General features: G+C 43.6%; 1 protein-coding gene and 1 long non-coding RNA gene across 2 annotated transcripts in view; one reads left to right on the forward strand and one right to left on the reverse strand.

The window, feature by feature from the left end:
* Positions 1-773: 773 nt before the first annotated feature.
* LOC309535018 lies at positions 774-2,413 on the reverse strand. The gene is made up of 2 exons (XR_014220971.1): positions 2,308-2,413; positions 774-1,069 (listed from the first exon to the last, which is right to left on the reverse strand). It is a non-coding gene; the product is annotated as an uncharacterized lncRNA (long non-coding RNA).
* A 1,117-nt stretch (positions 2,414-3,530) lies between these two features.
* The window catches only part of LOC309534743 (deubiquitinase DESI2-like), a 49,088-nt gene continuing 27,474 nt past the window's right edge, over positions 3,531-25,144 (forward strand). Inside the window, exon 1 of the mRNA XM_082227060.1 lies at positions 3,531-3,657. Coding sequence (XP_082083186.1) covers positions 3,619-3,657 — 39 coding nt within the window. The 5' untranslated portion in view covers positions 3,531-3,618. The remainder of the gene's footprint in view (positions 3,658-25,144) is intronic.

Raw genomic sequence — 25,144 nt, forward strand, 5'->3', positions numbered from 1 at the left:
ACCACCCCAGCTCTCTCCCAGTAAGTAACAGCAACCCATTGCCTGGGAAGCTAGTGTAGTAGCACCTTTCCCCTGACATTTCCAGGTAGGAGTGGTAATGTTCCCTGTCTGAAAGCCCGGACAGCTGCCAGCTTGTGTTGATAGGACTGTGCTAGATCAATTGTCTGACTTGGTGTAAGGCACTTTCTTATGTCTTCCCTGCTTCCCCTGCCCAACTGAGATTTTTATCCAGCTTCTTTAAGAACATAAGAAGAGCCTGCTATATCAGGACAATAGCACATCTAGTCCAGTATCCTGTTCTCACAGTAGCCAACCAGATGCCTGTGAGAAACTAGCATGCAGGATTCAAGCACAAGAGTACAGTGGACGCTCAGGTTGCGAACGTGATCCGTGCAGGAGGCACGCTCGCAACCCCCAGCATTCGCAACCTGCAGCGCCGCATCTGCGCACATACGGGTCACGATTCGACACTTCTGCGCATGCACAAGCACCAAAACCCAGAAGTAACCCGTTCCAGTACTTCTGGGTTCGGCACAGTGCGCAACCCAAAAACGTGCAACCTGAAGCGTCTGTAACCTGAGGTATGACTGTACTCCCCCCTTCAGTGCTTTCCTGCAACTGGCATTCAGAAGCTTGCTGCCTCTGCCTGAGATTTTTTCCAGCTTCCAGATTTGAAGTGAGGGCTGGGGGTGAGGGAGTGAAATTCACCCCTTTTCAGCCTCTCCCACCAAACCTCAGATGAAAGTCTGCTCCAGTGAGAATTCCAATGCACATAGCCTGTGTCAGCCTTTATTATTCCTGTTAATTCAAACCAGTGCTGCCTATTGCAGCCTGCATTAACCTGACAGAGCATCAAAGAAAGTGGCTGGGTGGACTGAGTGGCTTGCAGTGGTTAGACTGAGCTGTTCCTCTGCAATCTCAAGGGGGCAGGATGGATGGCTGGCTGTAGAATCCACATTTCCCAGGTTCTCCAGTCGTATTTCACTCTTGGATGGCACTCAAAGATCCTGTGCTGTCACCCTGAAGACGATATTTCACAAAACAACTTTAGCTGCAGAAGGAAAAGGGGCTGGGAACAGAAACAAAAAAATGTTAGGTCAAAATTATTCAGTCCAAGAGAGTATGATGTTACATAGGATATTACAACCAACCAACCAACCAACCAACCAACCAACCAATCACAACACTAGGAGTTTGGGATCCAAGCCATCTCCATTGTAAGCTAGGGAGTTTTGCCATTGAGCTCAGCAGGAGCAGGATTGCATCCTTGGATTTAATGAGTAACCCAACAGATGGGATGTAGGCTGTACACAAACACACACACACACAGAGAGAGAGAGAGAGAGAGAGAGAGACCTCCGCGTACAACCCATGAAGCACGTCCTTGCATCTTATACATTCTAAGCATTCATTTGGATTAATGAGTCCCTGTCAGTCCTGTATTCTAATTCAGAACACCCCTCCTTTTTTTTAAGTAGTGGTGCATAAAATCATCTCCATCATCCTGATAAATCCACTGAAATGTGCCCTCTCTGTAGAAAAAGCTGCAGAAGAATAAAATGGGTCTCCCCTCGTTCAGAACAGAGAAGCGCGGGGGCGGGAGGGCGGGGGGTGGTGGTGGCTTAGGCAGGTGAGCCGGACCTTTTATCCTCAGCATCAATATGCCTGCTGGATCTTGCCATTCCTCAAATGGAAGGTAGGAAGGCTCTCTCTCTCTCTCTCTCTCTCTCTCTCTCTCTCTTCTGTTGAATGGTCCGCATGCAGCTGGGGGAAAGCATTCAGCTGTTGCCTGCGAAAGACCAGGGAATGCTGGGCTATGCTGATGTAACAGGCTCTCTGCAATTTTCATTCAGATGTGGTTGGCTGCAAGCTGGCAGCCAGCCTCAGCTACGCCTCCAACTCAGATGAGGTAATCCCAGCTCCCTTTTTGGGCTACTCCAAGCAGGATCTGCGCTTCCCCAGCTTTCAGGTCAGCTTACTCCCCTCCCTGAAATTCACCGGACACAGAAAGACCACCCTCTTTCCTTATTCCCCCCCCCTTTCCTATCTCTTGATTGCACATCCCACTATGTTTTTTTGGGAAGGGGAGGGAGGAGCGATCACAGGAAGAAATATACCGCAATGGATTCATACTTTACTCTGGCCTCCAGGTCCAATTTGAACGGGATTTGCGAGTCTCCGGCAAGGATGCACAGTCCCGCTACACCCCCGCAGCCCTAACTAGCGACGGGATAGGAGAAAGTCCACAACACCCTCCCTCCCTCTCCCCACCTCCCTCTGCGAGAAGTCTCAGTTGCTGTGACTGACCTCCTTCGCCAGCTCCTGGTTGTCGAATCGTCTCCCTTCGGAGATGCATCATCTTCGGAGAAGATGGAGTGGAACTCTTCTGCTCTTTCCAGCCACCAAGGGATGTTTCTGTTGAGGCGAGCTGGCGCAGAAATCAGGGGTCTGAGCCTCCAGTGCAAAGTGCTGAGAAGAGCAAAGTCTTTGCGCTCAGGATTTTCCGGGTCACTGCTGTCCTCTCGTCAGCATCTGGAAAGCTCTTTGCGCGCGATTCTCGTCAACGGGTCTCCAGAGTGCGGCTCCGTGGAATGGACGGCGCGAGGGACTTCAGCACTCTGGACAGCTCCTCCGACGAACCGCTCCAGAGGCTGAACTAAATGCTTTTGTTCACGTCCAGCTTCCCTTTAAGAAAACTCATCCCCCTACTGAGTATGGGTCGTCCCCACCACCAAAGCCTCAAAGAGTTATCCCAGCCTTTTCTTGCTTTTTTCAAAGAAATATCATGAGATGGCTTGTTTGCTACACATTCCTTGAAGAGCCAAGGTGTTAAGACGTAACTCTCAGGACCCTGGAGAGCTCCCGCAGGTGCCGAAACTTTGGGAACAGAGAAGAGACCCCTAGGAAGCAATGTTGTGTTACTGCTTTCTCCCTAGCTGAATTTAAAGGCTCTCTGTGTTGCATAGATGAGCTCTTATTTTGTGTGCAATGCTTGCCAGAGAGCTGTTCTAGTCTAGAAACCTGGTGCTAAGCTTCACTTTAAGGTGTTTTATTATTATTTTTTTACTCTTTACTAGAGCACCTCCCCGCTCCCAATGTCACTCCACACTTTGAACTTCATTATAAATATTTATACTTTGGCTGAAAGTCTGCTCCGGATTCTTCCCCCCACCCAGCCTTTAATCCTCTCGTCTCCTTTCTGTGGTCCCCCCCATTCTGAGAGATTTAGGACAAGGGTTCATCCACAACGCAAACAATCCAGCCCTTTGGTGCTGTTTGGGATTTGCAGTTAGGAGAGAGGCAGGACGGGGTCTGGCTTGAGCATGCTGTACAAACGCTGCCACATCAATCAGCTGCAGTATTAAAAGACGAAAGCAAGCAAAAGATTGAATGTTCTGTTCGGAGGTGAAAGGGGAGCATCTTCACCCAAAAAAATTGGCATCAAAGGGCGGGGGAAGCCCTTCTTTGACATCCCCATCACAACTGACTATTCTTCACACAAGCATTTCTTCCCTGTGCAGATAAGAGTGAAAGAAAGAAAGACCCCCATCCCTTTGGGCATTGCCACATCTGGCAGGGATTTAAAGGCTTAAAATCCAGCCTTCGCTGCAATCCACAATGGCAAATGAACCAGTGATTTTGAATGTTTATGACATGGTGAGTAAGAAACAATCTGATGCCTCTGTTGGGGTGGTGGTGGTTGGGGGGGGCGGTGAGGAAGACGATTCCAGGATGTTGATTGGACAAGAGATTCTATTATGATGAGCCAAGCAGCACAACTCACAGCACTGGCCAGGCTAGATTTTCACAGCCATTGGTGTGACAGGGATGCTGGCGCCGACACTTGCTTCTTTGCTTTTTCACAGCCTGTCAGAGCAAGCTCAAGGTAAAAAGATGACAGGAAATTTTGGGGGATATTACCTTGGAAAGGCTTTTCATCCTTCCTCTTTAATTTTCAAAAGCCCAACTGGGGATGGGGAGCAGGCAGCAGGAGAGATGTGACAGAATAGCCTGTTTTCATAGCTAGATGCCCTTGACATTCAAGGCGATTAAGCACTCTAGACTAGAGAGGAATGGGGAGAGAGATTTAATATGTCAGACCCTCTTGAAACCTGATCATGTGTGGAACAAAATACAACAGAGGTCAATGAAGTTTACTCCCATGTAAGTGTGCAGAGGATTGCAGCCTTCATGTTCACATTCCACATTAGGACCTCAGGAGCATGAGTGAAGTCGGTGGGGACACCTTGATGGAATGGTGGCTGGATATATTTGATGATGAATAATGTCACCAGAGGAATACCCTATTTTAAGTAGCAAATCCTCTATCCCTGGGTCCTCAAGGTTCATCTCCTTGTCTCATAACACTAGAACTCATATACATCCAATGAAGCCAAATGTTGGATGATTCAGGACGGATAAAAGAAAATTCCTCTTCACACAGTACGTGGTTAAACTATGGAACTCACTCCCACAGGAGGCACTGATGGCCTTTAGATGACTAAAAGAGGATGAGACAAATTCATGGAAGAGAAGGGTATAACAATGGCTACTAGCCATGATGGCTATGCTCTGCCTCTATGGTCAGAGCCAGTCATGCTTCTGAATACCAGTTGCCAGAAATTGCAGGAGAGGAGAATGCTCTTATGCTCAGGTCCTGCTTGCAGGTTTTCCACAGGCATCTAGTTGGCCACTGTAAGAACAGGACGCTGGACTAGATTTGCCATTGGCCTGATTCATTAGGCTCTTTGTAGGTTTATAATAAAGCAGTTTCTCAGGCAGTGGTGCCTATGAGAAACACTCTCTTCAGATTTTACCCAGTTGGGGATTTTGAAACTCCCTTTGCTGTTAACTTGGATCTTTTGTTGTTTTTCTGTGCAGTCCTCTCCTGGTGATGATGGAAATCATTTTGATTAACCCCTATTTTTTTAATGAGATATCAAGGCATAGGGGGTATTTAATGTACAGTTTCTCATGGACTCTCAAGGATGACTTAATATACTTCTGTCTTATAAGAATAGGCTTGGCTGTGGTATATAGCCAGTACCTCTTTGAGTGATTTCCCCCCTGCATTTTCTAATCCAATACTCAAATGTTTGTCAGACATCACAAAACATCATCCAATTTAATTGTCAAATTAGGCCCAGCAGCTGGCTTTTTTTTTTGGTAAATGCTCATTTTCACCTCTGAAAAATTTATGAAGGATCTGTTACACTAATGAAAGCTAAATTGTAGCAACAAGTCACAAAGCCCTCATTAAAGAATAATGATAAAAGGTTTTTCAGGAATTCCAAACAGAGCAGGCATGTCCAAAGACCGTTTCGGGGGTTTAACCCTAAATAAAGCTCAACAACTTTGGGGTAAAACCATAAAATTATACAAAAAGCTCAACAACTTCAAACCTAAAAAAGGATAACAACTTATGTTGGCCCATTGGTTGGCCCTCACGGCCCTTCACTTCATCAAATCTGGCCCTCTTTGAAAAAAGTTTGGACACCACTGAATTAGAATGATTACAATGTGGACAATTAGTTAGTATTTGATATTAAATAGTTTTGTATTCTGGACTTTAATAATAATAATAATTTGTTATTTATACCCCACCCATCTGGCTGGGTTTCCACCAGCCATTCTGGGAGGCTCCCAACAGAATATTAAAAACATGATAAAACATCAAACATTAAAAACTTCCCTAAACAGGGCTGCTTTCAGGTGTCTTCTAAAAGTCAGATACCGTATTTTTCGCTCTATAAGATGCCCCAGACCACAAGACGCACCTAGTTTTTGGAGGAGGAAAACAAGAAAAAATATATTCTGAATCTCAGAAGCCAGAACAGCAAGAGGGATCGCTGCACAGTGAAAGCAGCAATCCCACTTCCTGTTCTGGCTTCTGTAATAGCTGCACAGCCTGCATTCGCTCCTTAAGACACACACACATTTCCCCTTACCTTTTAGGAGGGAAAAAGTGAGTCTTATAGAGTAAAAAATACGGTAGTTGTTTATTTCATTGACATCTGTTGGGAGGGCATTCCACAGGGTGGGTGCCACTACCGAGAAGTCCCTCTCCCTGGTTCCCTGTAACCTTATTTCGCACAGTGGGGGAACTGGCAGCGCTGGACCTCAACGTCCAGGCTGAACGATGGGGGTGGAGATGCTCCTTCAGGTATACTGGGCCGAGGCCGTTTTGGGCTTTAAAGGTCAGCATCAACACTTCGAACTGTGCTCGGAAGTGTACTGAGAGCCAATGTAGGTCTTTCAGGGCCAGTGTTCTGTGGTCTCGGCGGCCACTTTAGTTTAGTTACCATTTCAACATTTTAATAATTTGCATTTTACAGGTTCTGGTATTTATTTATAATTTACTTATACCCCCCCTTAATAAGAGCCAATAAACCTCTTATAACAACTTACAAAAATCACCTGTATGGTGGTCCTTTCCCTCAGGGTCACAATATGAAAACACAGGACACACAAGGGAAAAGAAAGGAAGGAGTGACAAGCAAGCTCAAGAACAGGTTCTTAAAGTTACAGCCTATGTCAGTGGCAGTTCTGGATGCCTTAACCTTTATAAAGAGCAGTCTCTCCCTGGAAGCTCTCTTCCACCAGATCTGTTATGTTGCTACAACTGTGTCCACAAAGCCATCTGTAAGGCAGTGTTTTGTTTTGAAATTGTTCCAGACATTTAAAGGCTCACCATGTGTTGGGTTTATAAATGGCAGGAGCATGTGTGTGTGTGTGTGTGTGTGTGTGTGTGTGCATATGTTTATTATCTATCTATCATCTATCTATCTATCTATCTATCTATCTATCTATCTATCATTTAGTGATATTTGGGCTGACACACTTCAAAGTGCCCACCTAGCAGGGCACTGAACTCTCTTTAAAAACATCATTGCAAATATAAGTAAACATTTCTAAAGAAAGCAGTCTTGCTTACTCATCTCTTCTTTTTGTTGGCCATAACCAGAATCAGATAAAAATTCTGTGCCATTTTAATGCATTGTTATTTTCGGGACGTACTTAGGGGCTCCCACCAGACTAACTTGGCCTGAAGAGCAGTATGTGTCATGTCAATATCTGTCTGTCTCAATGCTCCCATTGTTTTAAATGTTAGCTTCTCAAATCATGTTGTTTCCCCTTTCTCTTGCATTGTTTGTGCCCTTCCAGTTGGAAACTGCACCCAGAAAGTGTGATTTATTTTCAAGGATTAACTCAAGCCCCATCTCCCATTTTAAGCCAAAGGAACACATTAGGAGCTTCTCGTCTCAATTTTTTAGGAGGTACTTGAGAAATTACTGCAACAAATGCTCTTAAAATATACTTATTTGCAATATTGGTCATTAATAAAGAGAATGATTTATATTTTTTTGCGAAATGAAATACAAATTTTACGTTTAGTGTTTAGTGAGAAATAAACACTTGTGTACTCAATTAAGTTTGCTCCCTATTAATTGTGTTTAAAACTGTAGCTTTAGGAAGCTCCTGGGAAGATCAGCTGAGGAGCTGTTGGATCCCATTGATCTCTTCCACAGCAGGAGAGGGAGGTTTATGTACAGAGAAGAGAGGTCTGTTGCTGGGAGTCTCCTGGTGGACAACTTCAATGCCATCACTGTTCCATGGGCAATGGTGGGGGCCAAAACAGGGTGTATCAGAGGAGGCCATGGATCTGCAGGTTCCTAAGTCTCCTTGTTTCCATCACACTCCCCCAAACTGGTCGCAAAACTACACCAGTTCTGGAGCTGGTTTAGATTATTTATTACATTGTATCCAATGTTAGTCCTGCTCAAAGTAGACCCCTTGAAACTAATAGGCATGGCTGGCTTACATCTGCTCATTTCAGTGGTTAGTTAGATACAGCCCAAAGTGATCAATGGGAGGGTTTTGGGTTTTTTTAAACTTGACCACAGCAAAAAAAAAAAAAAGAGAGAAGAAGAAGCTACTTTCCTTACCTTGCACCTCATGGGCATTCTCTGCCACAGAATCACCCACCATTCCCATTTCAGGATTGATCTGCCCAAATGCAGTCCCTAAACAACTTGGGACCAAGTTACCTAAGGGACTGCCTCACTCCACATATCCCTTCCTTGCAACTGCAATCCTCATGTGGGACACTGCTGAGAGGTCACTTAGTTTGTACTATAAACTGAACTTTTAGTGTTGCAACTCCAGCCCTCTACAATCAGTTACCAGCTGAAATTAGACTGGGGCCTAGTATCTTGACATTTTAGTAGCCACTGAAGATATTTTTGTTTTAGAAGGCTTTTCCTGAAGTATGACTCAGTCATTTTATGGCATATGAATTGCACAATTGCAATAATTTGTGGTTTTTTTTTCCTTTTTAATAATCTGTATTGTTTATATTTTATCTCTTTTTGTCTTATTGTACACCACTTTAGTAGCTTTTGTGTGGCACAGTTTATAAATCTGTAAAATAAGTAAATAAATACTATTTATGTGAGTCCCATTAAGTTCAGTGGGGCTTACTCCCATGTATGGGGGTATAGGATTGCAGCCTTAATGTTTAATATAGTAAGAGCAGAATGTGGCTTGCTCTGAATTTTGCTTGCTATTACTTCCTTAGATTTCCACCCCCTTACATTAATTTTTTTAAATCAACAGTTAATTGTTCTGGAATTAATAGTATGCTTTCCAGATGGATTCATTTTACTACTATATTAATTGCTTCTTTGTTTTTTTACAAAGGTAATGGTTCCCTCAGGTGTGAGACTGGTAGCAGTAGTAGTAAATGCTGAAGCCTAGTTATGTGTTTTGCCTCCAGATTGTTACAAATAGCAAGGTAACACTGCCCCTTCAACTACAGAATTCCTCAGGGCACCATTTTGTCCTGAATGTTATTTAACATCTACAGTATATGAAACCGTTGGGAATGGCCAGTAGGGGTCCTGAAGTACGTACAGTATATGAAACCATTGGGAATAGCCAGTAGAAGCACGCAGCTAACCTCTGATTCAGGAGAAACTGGACAAGCCCTGGCTCAGTGCCTTAACACAGTGGTGGACTGAATGCAATAAACTGAGTTTGAATCAGGGGAAGTGGAGGTTCTATGGGTAAGTAGCTCCCACATGGAGAATATACACCAGTTGCCAGTATGGATGCTTCCTCTAATGGCCTAGGTACGTAGCTTGGAAATGCCAAGTTTCTGATTCAGATCCAAGTTGATTCAACCCTCTTTCCAGGCAGGATCTGAACTGAATCTTATATTCAGCACATACTCCTATTCGATACACAGTGATCAGGTATCATGGCAGACATATATCTTTGGACTGGGAAAAGCTGTGAAACAACAGTTACAAAAGAGTAACTGCTTAGTAGTGTAACAGTGACTGTTGGAGGTGGGTTGACATCTAGGGATAGCAATTAAGATGAATTTAAAGCTCTGTCTTGCCTGAGAAAGAATATCACTTGACTGTGTAACAGGGGAGCACTTGAGCCACAGGAAAGCATAGCCTAAGGACAAAAGTTCAATTAATGGCCTCTGTGCACATATGAAATAGCCACTTCATGAAGCCCTGGATGTCTTGTCTATTCAAGGATTCTAACTGTTTATCTTCATTGTGCCGGACATACACAAGAATGAAATGCCACATCTTTAATGAAATGTTAACAAATGACACCTGTAATATTTTTCCCCTGTCACATCAAGTAAGAACTCGCAACCACTCACCTTTCCTTTACTTAAATAAGGCAATGTAGGAGAAGAACATATTAAGTTTCCTGTGCAGACAAGAAACCTGTGAAGGATGGGGAACAGATGATTCATTGGATGGCTAATTGAAATTGTGGGATTAACAATGGCATTTTTGTCTCCAACTGGATCAACCTGAATCTAAAATTCTCTAAAGATTTCTTTTAATGGTTAACCTGTGGCTGCCGAGACAGAAGGCAAATGAAAAGAAAACCCCTGGACTCTGAAGGTCTGGTAGCTTCAGTTGCTCCTGCCAGCCCAAGAAAGCAATTCATATCCAGCTAGGGAAGTTTTGGTTTAAAAGAAAGAAATAATTCTCAGCAGTAGGTAGTGCATGGAATAGCAATCAGTTGTCAGTCAGGGAGCTGTCAGGATTCAAGCCTGCTTAAAATAAAGCCTAATTCACAGACCTAAGGGCCTATTTAGTGTAATATGGATAACAGCTATAATAGCAAATAGTGATGGGGCAAATTTGCACTGAGTGGTTGAGGGGGAGAAGATTCAGAATACAAACTCCCCAAGTTCAAAAAGCCTCTGCCCATTTTTTAGCCAGCCCAGCCCCCTTTGAATTTGGATTCACCTCAAAATGTGCCCCCCCCCACCAGCCATTCATCCGAGATGCTCTCCAAGCAAAGCAAATTATCTTCAGTAAGGGGCAGGAGGTAACCAGTAGTGAAGAGGACTTAGCAGTGGAGAAGATTTTTTCCTCCTTCTTTGGAAAGGACACTTCTGAGTGTTGTGTCCAATCAGGGAGAATGGGATTTGTAGCTATAGAGGTTATAGAAAACTGTCCTTTTCCAACAAGCCTTTGAAGTAGAGATCTTTCCCGGTCTGCATCTGTACTTGAATGGTTTTTAGGTGTTTTAAGATGTTTTAATATTTGTGTATTTGCTGCCCTGGGCTCCTTTGGAAGAAAGGACAATATATTATTATTATCTGATCGGTCAACTACATATTTGTATTTTAAAATATTTCAGATTTTGAAGATTTGACTACTTGCCATGCTTCTTGTGATTCAAATCATAGAATCATAGAATCATAGAATCATAGAGTTGGAAGAGACCACAAGGGCCATCGAGTCCAACCCCCTGCCAAGCAGGAAACACCATCAGAGCACTCCTGACATATGGTTGTCAAGCCTCTGCTTAAAGACCTCCAAAGTAGGAGACTCCACCACACTCCTTGGCAGCAAATTCCACTGTCGAACAGCTCTTACTGTCAGGAAGTTCTTCCTAATGTTTAGGTGGAATCTTCTTTCTTGTAGTTTGGATCCATTGCTCAGTCTAGATTTTAAAAATGTCCTTAGCTTTCAATAAACTCAGATCTAATAGCAGGAATTATTTTGAAAAGCTGCACCTCTTCATGACAATGTCAATCTCTGCTAGCCAGGAATTGTGTGTTTCTTTGGACTTCAAGCAAAGTTTGGACAAACCATATATACTTATAGTAAGTGGTATAACCAGCTTGGGTTGGTGTTTTATTTAATATGCTACCTTTCAATTAAAACAAAACAAATCTCTTGAGGTGACTTCCAATTAAAATAGACAAAAAACATCATAAAAACACAATCAAATCCAATACTACAGCAGATCAATAAACCAGCAGAAAGCAATGGTAACATTATCATAAAACCACATAGCAATAAAATACAGAAGTGGCAGTAAAAACCATCAATGATAATTTATGGGCACATTGAATAGTTTTAACCTGGCACCTATAGCTCATCAGGACTGCCAAGTGAATATCCTTGGGGAGAGTGTTCCACAGTAGGGGCATCACTACAGAAAATTCTTATCCCCAGACTCTACCCTTTCAACCTCCAATAGCAGGGGAATCTAGGTCAGGGCCTCCAGAGATGATATTCAAATAAGGCAAGTTTATATGGCATCAGGCAGTCATTCCTATAAGCAACTGTTTATAGTGAATATGTTTCATACTGGTATACTGTAGAAGTCATATTGTATCTGTAGTTGTGCTTTTTTTAAAAAAAATCTGATATGTTACTGAGTCACTCTGTGCTCTGTGTTCCCCATTCACTTTTATGAGAAGCTTTAAAATGTTGCACTTTTGGCAAAAGTAGATAAAATTTGCAGACACAGGAGCCATTCTAGAGTGGATTGACGTAGCCTGCCAAATTACAGGCAACTATCTCTGGTGTGGGTGTATGACACCTTTAATTTTTAATTTTGAAAAAAACAAAGGAAAAATCTGTGGCTCATTATATTTTCTGCCAGAATTGTACTGAAACTCCAAAATTCATATTAGTTTTGTATTTTTGAGAGGTGGGTGTCTTTTGGGGGGCTTGCCTCTTACTTTTTCTTACCTTAAAACAATTAAGAGGTGTTTGAGTGGTTGTACACTTTTAAAAACATTAGCAGCTTCACTCTAGCTGGCTTAGCTTTCTGGTATCCTTCAATATGAAGGATCAATGGAAAAGTAACACACAGTGATTTTATGACCTACTTTAATTTCTTTTCCTGGCACAACACATGAGTGATTTGCTCATTGATCAGGACTCACTGAACCACCTACAATATAATTAGCATGAGCAAACAACAATGGCCATTGAATTGCACTGATGATGCTCAGTTGGGGGTAAACCTGAGTTCTGGAGTCTACCACTTTGAATGGCAGGATAGTGTTCACATGACTGAAAGGAGAGAGAAGCCCTGCACACAGGAAACATAACTATCAAGAAGACAGCGGCTAGTCAACAGTTTACCTTACTATGTTTCTAAGCTCTCTCTCTCTCTCTCTCTCTCTCTCTCTCTCTCTCTCTCACACACACACACACACACACACACACATTAAGTCATGTGAGCCCCATCCTGTGGTCCAAAGTGGAAGGTTTACCAGATCATCCACCGTGCGGGGAATTTAGTCTGTAATCTCCAGGACATTTTGGGTATGTGTATGCTGGAGGAAGAAGGAAGGGAAGAGAGAATTCTAATTGTATGAGAGACTCAGGGATGTCAAATAAAGAGTCATAGAATCATAGAGTTTGAAGGGATCCTCAGCATCATCTAGTCCGACCCCCTGCAATGCAGGAATACACAACTCTCCCATACAGGGATCGAACCTGCAACCTTGGCATTATCAGCACCATGCTTTAACCAGCTGAGCTATCCGGGTGTGAAGTTAGTCCTCCACAAAGTGAATGTGGGACCTATGACTGTTTAACTAATTTAGGGTTGTAATTTGGGTTCCTAATATGACAATGTGGTTGTTATGCTGCCAGAACCAGGAACGTTAAGTTTTAAATCTGATTCTGAAAAGCGCTATTCATTCCAATGGATTGTATGCTGGCCCAATCATGCCCTTCTTCAAAATACCCCATTTAAGCCATGTGAGATTCAGTCCCTGGAATCTCCAGGTGGGGCTGGAAAGACCCCTGCTGCAAACTCTGGAGATCCATGGCTGGTCAACCAAGACCATAGTGAGCTAGATGGACCAGTGACCTGACTCTATGTAGGCATCTTCCTATGTTCCTGTCTTGAAGTCATCACATGACAAAGAGTTCTTGGTGATGGGTGTTGAGCTGCAACACTAGGGAGGTGAAATGGCTAAAGCTTCAACTGATGTTTGTGTCACCCTCAAATGGCTCAATCCTACCTTTTCTGGGAATTGACAGCCCCATGAGACTGAAAACAAATCTACAATATCTTCCGCCAAATAACATTTTCCCTCGGGGGTATGTTCAGCTTTTGGCTTTGCACAGCCCGTGCTCTTGACTGCAGTGCCATCAGCCCATTGGTCATGGCATGTGATTGTTATGGACACCCAGTGGCGTAGCATGGGGGTGCAGGGGGGGCCGGCCGCACCAGGCGCAACATCTGGGGGTTAGGGTTAGGGGGCGCAAATCCACGGGTTAGGGGGCGCAAATTAATTGCCTTGCCCCGGGTGCTGACAACCCACGCTACGCCACTGTGGACACCCATTAGCCGAGAGCTGGCAGGTTTCCCTCTGGTCATTGCTTGGGGAATAACATTAAGTCAAACTTGTTTCGGCTGCTAAGGGCAAAGCAGCCAAAGGGCACCCTAATCCACTTTAAGACAAATGGGGGTAATGCTAAACCACAAGCATTTTGGAAGTCTCAGTCACTGCCCATCTCTATTTATTAGATAAATCACTACTGAGAACAAACTATGACACTATCCCCCTCCCTCCCCCAAAATAAAAAAAATGATTAATAAATACGGAAAGGAACTGGAAGATTCTCACTGAAGATGACGCTGGTGTGTTGTTAGTGTGTTTCAGAGGTGGGGAGATAGCGAGATATAAATGCAATCCTTGCTGGATTTAATGAGCTACATTGCGTGGGTGGCTGCATAATACCATCCAGAGCCTCTTCTGTCACTGATGGAGAGATTATGCTTAGCAACATCGCCTGGCAACCAATCACAGCGTCATGCGTTGCAGGAATATCACTTCTGCTAAAAGAGAATTAGATATTACGGTCATTTGCAGGGTAGTATACTGTGAGCCACTTTAGAGTATAGGACCCCCAGGCTTGCTGTCTCCGTCTATGTGTGCATGAATTGCTTTGCCTGCTTGGGTGGTGACTAGACAAATGCGTAGACATGTAGCAATGTACATGGTCATCCTTCAAGAAGCTGCGCACTGCTCCTTGATTTGCTTTTTCTTTTGTAAGTAAAGAAGCATTTTCTGCCTATGTATATAGGTATAGACTGTGGTACCTCGGGTTAAGAACTAAATTTATTCTGGAGGTCCGTTCTTAACCTGAAACTGTTCTTAACCTGAAGCACCACTTTAGCTAATGGGGCCTCCTGCTGCCGCCGTGCCACTGCTGCGTGATTTCTGTTCTCATCCTGAAGCAAAGTTCTTAACCCGAGGTACTATTTCTGGGTTAGCGAAGTCTGTAACCTGAAGCGTCTGTAACCTGAAGCGTATGTAACCCGAGGTACCACTGTATAGTTATATAGGGTCAAACACTTATATATAAAAGCTAACCTCTGTTGCTTACACATATGCAGGACTGGCCCTACTGTTAGGAAGAGTGGGGGGATTGCCTCAGGCAATCGATGTGAGGGGCAGCCCAGCTGTCCCCCCCCCCCGCTAGAGGCCAGACCAGTGTGGATCATGCACCTTGCTCTTCATCCACCAGAACTAGTCTGTTGCCCTCTGGTATGGAGAAAGATACCACCCAAGCCAGCGTTAAAGTCAGATTCAACTGAACATCTCATCGTCACCTTGGGCAACGAAATGTTTTAGGTTAGCCCTGTAGAGAGGTAGACATCCGTTTGTATCCCGGTTGTATGTTTGTATGTAATGATTTGAATGGGGCTTAAATGCACAACAACTGCAAGTTTTATTGGATGGAACTACTGTAATTATCTTGACCCATCTCCATCCCGGTTCAGGCCTGGCTATGGGACTAAATCAGCCTTGGTCGCCCTGTATCAGGAGAAGGAGAGGGTGTGTGCAACCCTGTTAGTCTTTTCTTGATCTCTCAGTGACTTTTGATACCATTGACCATGATCTCCTCCTGGTGAGATTGGTATTGGAAGCACTTTTTTATTTTTTTACTGTAGTTCCAATCCTATCTCCGGGGTCAGTTGCAGAGAAGAGCATTGGGTGGTTTTATTTTGGCTTCCGGAGAGTTGTGCTGTGAGGAGCACAGGGTACCATCTTGTTTCCAGTGCTGTTTAACATCGTTAGGAGATTTGAGGTGAGGCGTCATCAGTGTGCTGATGGCACCTAAATCTATTTCTCTGTGACATCCAAATCAGGAGAGGCTGTGCAAGCCCTGGACTGGTGCCTGGACTCAGCGGTGGCTGGATGAGGGCCAAGAAACTGTCTCTGAATCTTGGCAAGACAGAGGCTCTCTGAGTAGGTGGTTTCTGAGTCCATGTAGTTGGCAATTGCCTGAAGGAGCAGGTTCATAGTATAGGGGTGCTTTGGGAGCCACCTCTGTCGTTAAAAATCCAAGTGACCTCAAAAGCTAGGAGTGACTTTTACCAGCTTGGAATGAAATTCAAAATGTACACTGATTTACTGTCTGTTCCCTTACTATCTTATTATTTCTTTTTATTCTAAGCTAGTCAGCCAAAAAAGCCCTCAGTGGACTAATGACCAATAACTAAAATTACATACAAAATTACAAATAACTGTTGCATGGAGAATCACAACAGCAATATTAGCAATTTAACAAAATGCTTTCCTGAATGCGTACTCTTATTTCAGATTTTCCAAATGTAAAGAAATGTTCAAAAAAGAAAGCAAGTGGATGGCGTCTAACTCTAGTGATTACACTCATTTCCCAGGCTATTTTTCTGCTGTTATCTGAGCAAAATCACTATGTGATGTGCAGAAACGGAGATAAAATAAGAGCTCACAAATAGGATCAGCACCCACAAATTACTATATTTCTTCTTCTTGGGGACTTTTGAAAAAGTGCAGCAATTCTGGGCCTCCCACAAATATCAGAACAATTTCTGTGGATGCTTCTCCTGCAAATGTAGTGATAGCCACCAACCTGGAGGGCTTTAAAAGAGGATTAGACAAATTCATAGAGGATGAAACTATTGGTTTCAAACTAGCCATAAGGGCAATGTTCCACCTCCACCATCAGAGGCAGTTTGCTTTTGTGTACCTGTTGCTGAAAATCACAAATGGAGAGAGTGCTCTCACGCTCAGGTCATCTTTCCATGCTCATTGCCAGCTTTCTGTAGGCATCTGGCTGTCATCATCCTCATCATCCTCATAGCAGTGGTTGGCCATTGTGAGAACAAGATGCTGGACTAGATGGGTGCTTGGTCCAATTTAGCAGGGCACTTCCTATGTTCTAAATACTTTGCTTCCCCAAAGACAAGCACTCAAAAGAGGGAATGCTTTATATACTCACTAATAAAAGGTCGATGTACCACTTACATCTGAAATATACAAAAACAGGTGCAAGCACCTTGAATTCCCTTTGGCAGAAAAGGTAGGCTATAAATATTGTTATTAATAAGAGGCCCTAACAATAAAGCAACAATAGCAACAAAGTACTTATAACTGGTAAATTAAGTACTTATAACTGGTAAATTAATTAGAGGCAGTTAAAAGAGGAAAAATATTGGGAGCCGGGGGGGGGGAGTCCTGAGGTTTAGGGAACCCCGTAAAGGTACAGATTGATTGTGGTGTGTGTGTGTGTGTGTGTAAAAAACTGTGTTTTATTTTTGAAACTTTGAAAAAAAATGGGGGGGGGATAACTGGGTGGGAAATATAAAGAGTCCTGCCTAGAGGTTTATGCTCTACAGGCAATGTGGAAAAAGGGAAATAGGAGCAATAGGGACCTTAATTAATCAATTAAAAGGGACTTTCCAGAAGGGCTACAATCTTGTACAAATTTAGGCTGCTGAAATCCTATAGAAGCCAAAGTAGCCTGCATCATTGCAAAATCTGCTTCTTTATACCTCAGATGAGTAGGTGCAGAAGGGGATGGCACCCCCTTCCATAGTTGTACAGAAGAAGGCATTTCAGCAATCTACACCAGCTGAAATGCCCTCCTCTGCACAACTATTCAAAACAGAGCAGCCCTGCTTGTATATATTTTTTGCATCTGGCTACCTATAGAGCCAATTAGACAGGGTAGCACTGTGCTAGATGATGTGCAGAATGCAGAGGTCTCATGGCCCCTGCACGTCCCTGCATCTTTTGAACCCCCTGTGCCTCTGGTGAAAGTAGAAGGCTTGTTAGTCTGTGGAAGACAAATGGCCTTTGATATTGTTTCTTCCAAGTCTGCAGGTAAATAAAGCCCATATTCTGTCCTTTGCAAGTAGCTCATGGACTCGTTTTTTTTTAAAAAAAATAATAATATTTATTAGTAGTTTTCAGAATTATAAGAAGAAAAAGAAACATTAAAAAGCAACACTGCAATAGACAAGGGGGAAAAAAGGGAAAAAACACAAAAACCAATACAACAATACAGCAAAAAGATAAAAAGATAAAAGAAAACAACACAAATCCCAGATTACCTATCTAAAACTTCCATTTGCTTGTTTCATTGACTTCCTCACACCTCCCTTTTTGTATTCTAGTTAAATTAGTTATTTCAGCAAATTCTTTCCATCTTTCTCAATTTTTGTTAAAAAAATTATCCTAACCTAATTTAATCTAATAATTAACTCAACCAATCCTTTCCATCTTTCCCCATATTCTATTATTCAGATTACCTTAATTAATTTAACATTATCTTACCCTAAAACACCTTAAAGCTTGAATCTTAGTTATCAAATTTACATTACTCCTGATATCATTTCTGCTAAAGTCATATAGTTTCATTCCAACATTTTCCCTAGTATTCATTAATTTTTAGCCAATTCCCCAAATAGAAAATTTTCTTTATAAATTTTCTTCCAATCTTCATCCAACGTCCCTTCTTCCTGGTCCCGGATTGTGTCAGTCCTTACTGTCCATTTCATCTAGTCCATCAACCTGGAAGCCTTATGTCCGAGACCCTTAAGTCTCTTCCATGTCCCTTCTGCAATTCTTCTTCTTCTTGTTTATACTTGCCCTTTTCCTTGTCTTTTGTTGGTCTCTTTCTTAGTTTCTTTCCTTTCTCATTGAGGGGTAGGCCTCTGGGGGATTCCAAGCCAAAATTGTCTCTATCTCCCTTCATCAAACCCGCCCATTCCCCACAGTCCCATTCCCCACAATCCTCAATATAGTCCAAAAAGTATTTAAAAGCATATTCCAAGGTCTCTCCAACGTTGGGAACCTCCTCAACTCCAGACGCCCCCTGGCCCACTCCAACTTCAATCTTCAATGACAACAGCTCATACTCCTGTAGGACTCTCCATTTGTATTATTTGGGGTGCAACCACATCCTCCTCCATTATCTTCTGCACTTGCCCAGTCAGTACAGATTCATGAGTTGGTCCCTGGATAATTTCTGTATCAATATTCCCTATTTTCCCACAGTTATTAACTGCAACAGTCAAATCCATTTTCTCATTCATCAAGTCCATCTTCTCATGCATCTGTTCCAGCAGGGCACTTGTCTTGCATAAGGCAAGCACCCATTCTTCTTTCCAACTCATCTTTAGTCAAGGTCAGAAAAGCCTGTTCCCACGGTCTTAATCTCACATCTGTTGAGCCCTCAAATGTACTGCAGCAACAATTTGACAAGCTCCCTCTAGAGGAGGCAATTTCTATTTGTATCCATTTTTTTTAGGCAAGTCCAACAAAGGAAAATTACTTTCGTTTTTCAGATATTTTTCAGATATTTTGTTTCTTTAAAATGCAAAAGGCAACATTGGAATCAGCTTGTTTCTCTTCTTTAGCTATCTGTCAAAATATTCCATTGACAGTCAATGAACCTCTCCAACAATTTCTGTCTCTGACACCCCGTTCCCAGGTTAGAGACGGTGGAAACTTATCCTTCTTCACTCCCTCTCCTGCTAGGGTTGAACAAAGTCCCCCCCCTTTTCTCCTGCTTCCAAGGGGGTTTCAGTAATTCTAAATGAAGGAAATTTAGACTTTTTTGACAGCTTTCCAGGCTTTAGCTTACAAAGTTTTTGCTTTAGTATACAAAAAGCGGAAGGCAGACTTCCTGTTTTGAACCTTCCCGCTTCGTTACCAAATTAAGAAATTTCTTGATCCAATTTTCCGTTTCTACTCACGGGTACTTGTTTTCAATCCAATTGTCCACAGGAAAAAGTCAGCGCTCTCTGGCAACGGCTGTGCGGCTTCACTCCGTAAAAGTAGCAGTCAGTTCGCAGCACTGCGCTTCTCACTCCACTTCGCTCCGGGGCCCCTAAATGGGATTCCCTGCGAGTAGGGGGGGCGCTCCTGGTGCCCTGCCGAACCCCACGTTCCCAGGCTTCCTCCGCCTGGGATTTCTAGCGGGTCCCCACCTTCGCCGCGGCGGGAAGACCCAGTTTCTTTTTTATATATATATAAAATATTTATTAAAGTTTCAGAAAGAGGAATTACATAAAAACAAAAAATACAAAGGTAAAAGACAAAAATAAAAATACAAGAAAGATACAGAATAAAAAAGTAAGTACACTTACAGAAAAAAGGAAAAAAATAAAATAAAAAAATCAATCTTTCCATATCTTACATTCATATCCTTGTTTCCCTGACCTCCTCATACCTCCCTTTTTTGTGTTCCAGTTCAATTAATTAATTAATTCAGCAATTTCTTTCCCTCCTTATTATCCCGATCTTTAATCTTAATATATTGTAACATTAAATTTTTACCTATTTAGAAATCCAATTTTCCATACTCTTTTATATCATTACAGCTAGAAACCACTTAACTTCAATCAAACATCATTCTAACATTTATTAATTTTGCAATATTTCTGTAAATAATCTTTAAATTTCTTCCAATCTTCTTCCACCGACTCTTCTCCCTGGTCTCAGATTCTACCAATCATTTCCGCCAATTCCATGTAGTCCATCACTTTCATCTGCCATTCTTCCAAAGTGGGTAGATCTTGTGTCTTCCAATACTTTGCGATGAGTATTCTTGCTGCTGTTGTAGCATACATAAAGAAAATACTGTCCTTCTTTAACACCGATTGGCCGACTATGCCCAGGAGAAAGGCCTCTGGTATATTTAAATACCCTTTTCAGTTCATTATATATCATTTCCCAGAAAGCCTTAATCCTTGGGCACGTCCACCAAAGGTGAAAGAATGTACCTTCAGTTTCTTTACATTTCCAACATTTATTATCGGGCAAATGATAGATTTTTGCAAGCTTGACTGGGGTTATGTACCACCTGTATATCATTTTCATAATATTCTCTCTTAAGGCATTACATGCCGTAAACTTCATACCTGTGTTCCATAACTGTTCCCAGTCAGCCATCATTATGTTATGTCCAATGTCTTGTGCCCATTTGATCATTGCAGATTTCACCGTTTCATCCTGAGTATTCCATTTCAACAGCAAGTTATACATCTTTGACAAAGTCTTAGTTTTGGGTTCTAACAATTCTGTTTCCAATTTTGATTTTTCCACCTGGAAGCCGATTTTTTTTGTCCAAATTGTATGCCTCCATTATCTGATAATAATGAAGCCAATCACACACTTTGTTTTTTAGTTTTGCAAAACTCTGCAATTTCAATCTATCTCCATCTTGTTCCAAAATTGGGAAGATACAGTTTCCACGGAGCCCGTTCCTCCGAGCGGAGGAACTCTGCCATTCACCGATGGTGCTGACCCAGAAGTTCCCAAGTAGCTCATGGACTCGTAGAATAGCAGAGTTGAAAGGAACCCTGAAGCACCAATAACAGGTGGCCATCCAACCTCTGCTTAAAAATATCCAAAGAAGTATTCTGTAGCAGTTTGGATTTCCCAGTAGGAAACCACTGCTGTTGGCTACAAGCTACTTTCCAGGTGCTTAAACATAAACATGCAGGTGCTTAATTTATGAATCTTGCTTCAGAAATGAGACTTGTGGAGGAAAAGATGGGTGAGGACTGGAGCAGTAAATAGCAAGGAATGGAGAAATTTGTTAATGCACCCACGACTGTAGCCATTTCCTTTTTTGATGTACTTCTAAGATAGACAGACCACATGTCTGACCTAACAAGAAGGTTATTCTATTAATAACAATAATATACAAGAAGGTTGTATATTAATTCCAACCACCATACATTCCATTGCAAGGTTTTGCACTATTGCCCCATTAGACATAGTGTGCAGAAAGGCATTTGCTTGCATTTGTTCCTTGTCTGTTGGAGAAAAATCTAAATCCTCTCCTGGATTTGCTTTTTCAATTCACTTGGAGGAGGAGGATTATTATTTTTACCACCCACACAGTCAACAGGCCCAGTCCTTCCTTCCACCCTGCTACCACCTGTCAAGGTTATAATATCTTTGGTGTTTTTCAGTAGCTAAAAACCAATGTACTCAAGTTTCCAAGTTTATCCCATCTTCTATGCACAACACAGTATGTCAGTGTGTTTCCAGAGAGTATCAGAAGGGGGATATGATATCCAGTACGTGTGTACCTAGGTGCATAATATTTTGAAGGTGTGAGCCTATTTGAGCCTGTGGAATGGGTAAATTTTAAATTAACAACAAACTGATATTATCTTTGGTCACCAGCAAGGAGCTCTCTGAATGACAGTCCTTTTAATCCATCTAATTACAGAATCTCGGAGGCTGGTAAGCAGACGCCAAATCAGTGCCGTCAAAGTTTCATTATACAAACTATAAATTATTTCCTCACAGGGCATTGGTTGGTTCACACACTCGACATACATTATCTTTGTAGACTTCACGACAGCCTTGTACGGTTGGCCTGGCAGGCAGAACCAAAATCTTGGCTGTTCTATGAGCAGCCCAGTCTGCACAAAACAACAAATTGGCCTCAGCCAAAGGCAGATTGGAGCTGGCTGGAATGGAGGCATGAGACAGGCGGAAGCAGGTGGAACAGAGGAAGGAAGGAGGAGAAAAGAGAAGAGTGAAGAGGACAATAAAAAGGACAATGAAGTTTCTCTCAGCAACAAGCTGCCCAGCTGCAAACTAAGGGGAGACAATTTCTTTACACAGCATTTAGGTATCCTATACCATTTCTCCACCTGCAAAAACAAAACATCTAAATTAGGCAGTTGAAATCAAGAGTGCTTAGTAGCATCCACACCACACAATCATTTCAAAGCACTGTGCTAGTCCCGGGGGCTAACAGAGAGGTGAGGTCTGAATCAAGTCTGAGATCGATGGTGCGGTATGGAGGCTGTCCGTCAAAGCTGTAGCTGGGTCCAAGGTGGGGTCAGGAACTCTGGCAGAAGAGCAGGACAGGGTGCAGGAACAGGCTAGCAACAATGTTGCTCCCACAACCTGGGACTGGGGCTGACTGGCTTTTATCTGCCCTGAGGCATAGGGCGGCCCCGGTCCACAGGTGACTCACCTCTCCTGGCCTGGAGGTGACACTCCTCATGCAGGAACTTAGTTCCTTCTGCCTCTCTGCCCTGAACCTCTGCAGCTCAGGAGAGGCTGGAGGGTTACCGGACCCAGAGGCCACCTCAGCCTCCCCTGACGGGGCTGAGAGTGGAGCACCTGCAGGCAATGGGTCCTCCATCACCTCAGGAGCCAGAGCAGACTCAGCTGGTGCCTGCACCTGAGGATCCAGCACAGGTGAGGACCCTTCAGGCTCAGGCCCCTGCTCAGCTGGTTCTGGAGGTGGGGACTCCTGTGCAGGCTGGGATTCCTCAGGTTCAGCCTCTGAGTCCGAATCCCAGGCCATCACAAGCACATGTAAAGCATGCACAAAGCATGCAGCTCCCCCCAAAAGGATCCTGGGAACTGTCATTTTCTGAGGGTGATGGGAATTGTAGATTGGCGAGGGGAAGCTACAGTTCCCAGAATTCTTTGAGGGTTGCCATGTGCTTTAAATGTTTGGTGTGGGAAAGACTTGGGAGTGGTTTGTGAGCTCTCTTCAGTTGTCTTAGGGAAACAAATTCAGAATGTGCTTTTCGTTCTGACTTTAGCACCTAGCTCTGGCTGGGAGCTGTTGAGGTTGTGGTGGAGTGGGCAAATCAAAATCAACCTGACAAGTCAGAAATCTGCCTGCCACTTTCAGGCAGGGAAAGGCCCAGCTACAGAGAAAGGACATATTTAATGACATCTCTTGAAAGCTCTGTCCTGCATGAAACCCTTGCCGAAGACCCGCAGACATTGTGCCTTGCCCTTCGCTTTCTGTTGGGAGCTGCTGGGCTATAGAACAGAAAAAGTGAGTTTGCCCCCACCCTCAAAAAACCACCCCATTTAGAAAACGGCAGGTTAGATGCAGAGAGTTCTCTGCAATCACATTTCCCTTGTCACAAAGGCGGCGGCGGCGGCAGCTCTGCGCCTCGGGGAATCGCTCTCCGCGGCGGCTAAATACTTGACAGAGACAAAGGCCGAGAACAGGTGCGTGGGCCAGTTCCTAGCAAAGCCGGTCCCCTGAGAATAAAAGGGAACCTCTTTTCGAGGGAGCTGGAACAAAGGGGAATCAAGCATAAAGCCTGGAGGCCAGGGGCACAGCTGCCTCTCCCGCTGTCCCCTTCCTCGCCCCCGAGGGCGGCTGGAGGGCTTCAGAGGGGACAGCCTGAGTGGCAGCTCCTAATTGCCTTCGGAAGGGGATTTTAACAGACAGATCCTTTCTCTACAAAGCTCAGTGGGGTGGGGGGCTTGGAAATCTGGCAGGGGGAGGTGAGGGACGAAGGCTGGCCAGAAAGGATCCACAGTGGCCCATAAGATACCTATTTACCTGACCTTGACACAAAAGCTCTGCTCACGCACCATGTAAAAGGATGAAAATTTACGGCCTTCCCTCCCTCCTTTTCCTCCCCACTGCTCTTTCCCTTCAACCCCATATTGCCTACAACAGTAATGTCTCACACCGAAGGCCACTGACCTGTACAAAGGACTCTATGATTTGAAAACATGACATACTTTTGTGACCCAAGAAAACTTCTAACAGCACTGCTCCATAAGGAGCAGGGGCTGGAGGGAGCCCTGGCTGAAATGAGGGCCACCTGACGGGGCCCAGTAAACAATAATATTAAATAGAGCTCTTCACTTCTCTCTCCATGGGTGCAGCTAGATCCTTTTAGAGAGTCTGTGGTTAGTGGTCTAAGGGTGAGATGGGTGCTCTTGATAGGGTCATTGCTTGAGAGCCAATGTGGTGTAGTGGTTAAGAGCGGTAGTCTCGTAATCTGGTGAACCGGGTTTGTGTCTCCACTCCTCCACATGCAGCTGCTGGGTGACCTTGGGCCAGTCACACTTCTCTGAAGTCTCTCAGCCCCACTCACCTCACAGAGTGTTTGTTGTGGGGGAGGAAGGGAAAGGAGAATGTTAGGGTTTTGAGACTCCTTCGGGTAGTGATAAAGCGGGATATCAAATCCAAACTACTACTACTACTACTACTACTACTCTTCTTCTTCTTCTTCTTCTTCTTCTTCTTCTTCTTCTTCTTCTTCTTCTTCTTCCATGGGGAAGGGCCAGAGTGGTAGGGCAACTGCTTTGCATGCAGAAGGTCTCAGGTTCAGTCTTGCACCTGCCCAGGTAGAAGCAGGAGAGATGCCTGTCTGAAACGCTGCCATGCAGTGTAGACAGTCTTGAGCTAGATGGATGAGTGGTTTGACTCCATGTAAGGCAGCTTTTCTATGGTCCAAATGGTGGCAAGCCAGGTCTGCTGTATTTGACCTCACCCCCAGTCTGCTGAGAGGGGCCTTAAACTTCTACCCCAAGTGGAAGTGTGGAAATACTCTTCCTAGACAGTGAGAAGTGCCACCCAAGTCTCATACTTCCATTTTTTTCTCACTTTTTAACTTGGTTGTGAAAATTAAGATGCTGTAGTGTCAAGGGTGCAAAAAAAGGAAGGACAACAATCAGGGAAATGCCAACACCAGAGGTCCATGTGTCTAATAAGAGCAAACCACAACCAAAAAGGTATCCACTGCTGATCCAGAGGCAAATGGAATGAATCTGGAG

This window comes from Podarcis vaucheri, assembly GCF_965113315.1.
Source record: "Podarcis vaucheri genome assembly, chromosome: 1".
Lineage (NCBI taxonomy): Eukaryota > Metazoa > Chordata > Lepidosauria > Squamata > Lacertidae > Podarcis > Podarcis vaucheri.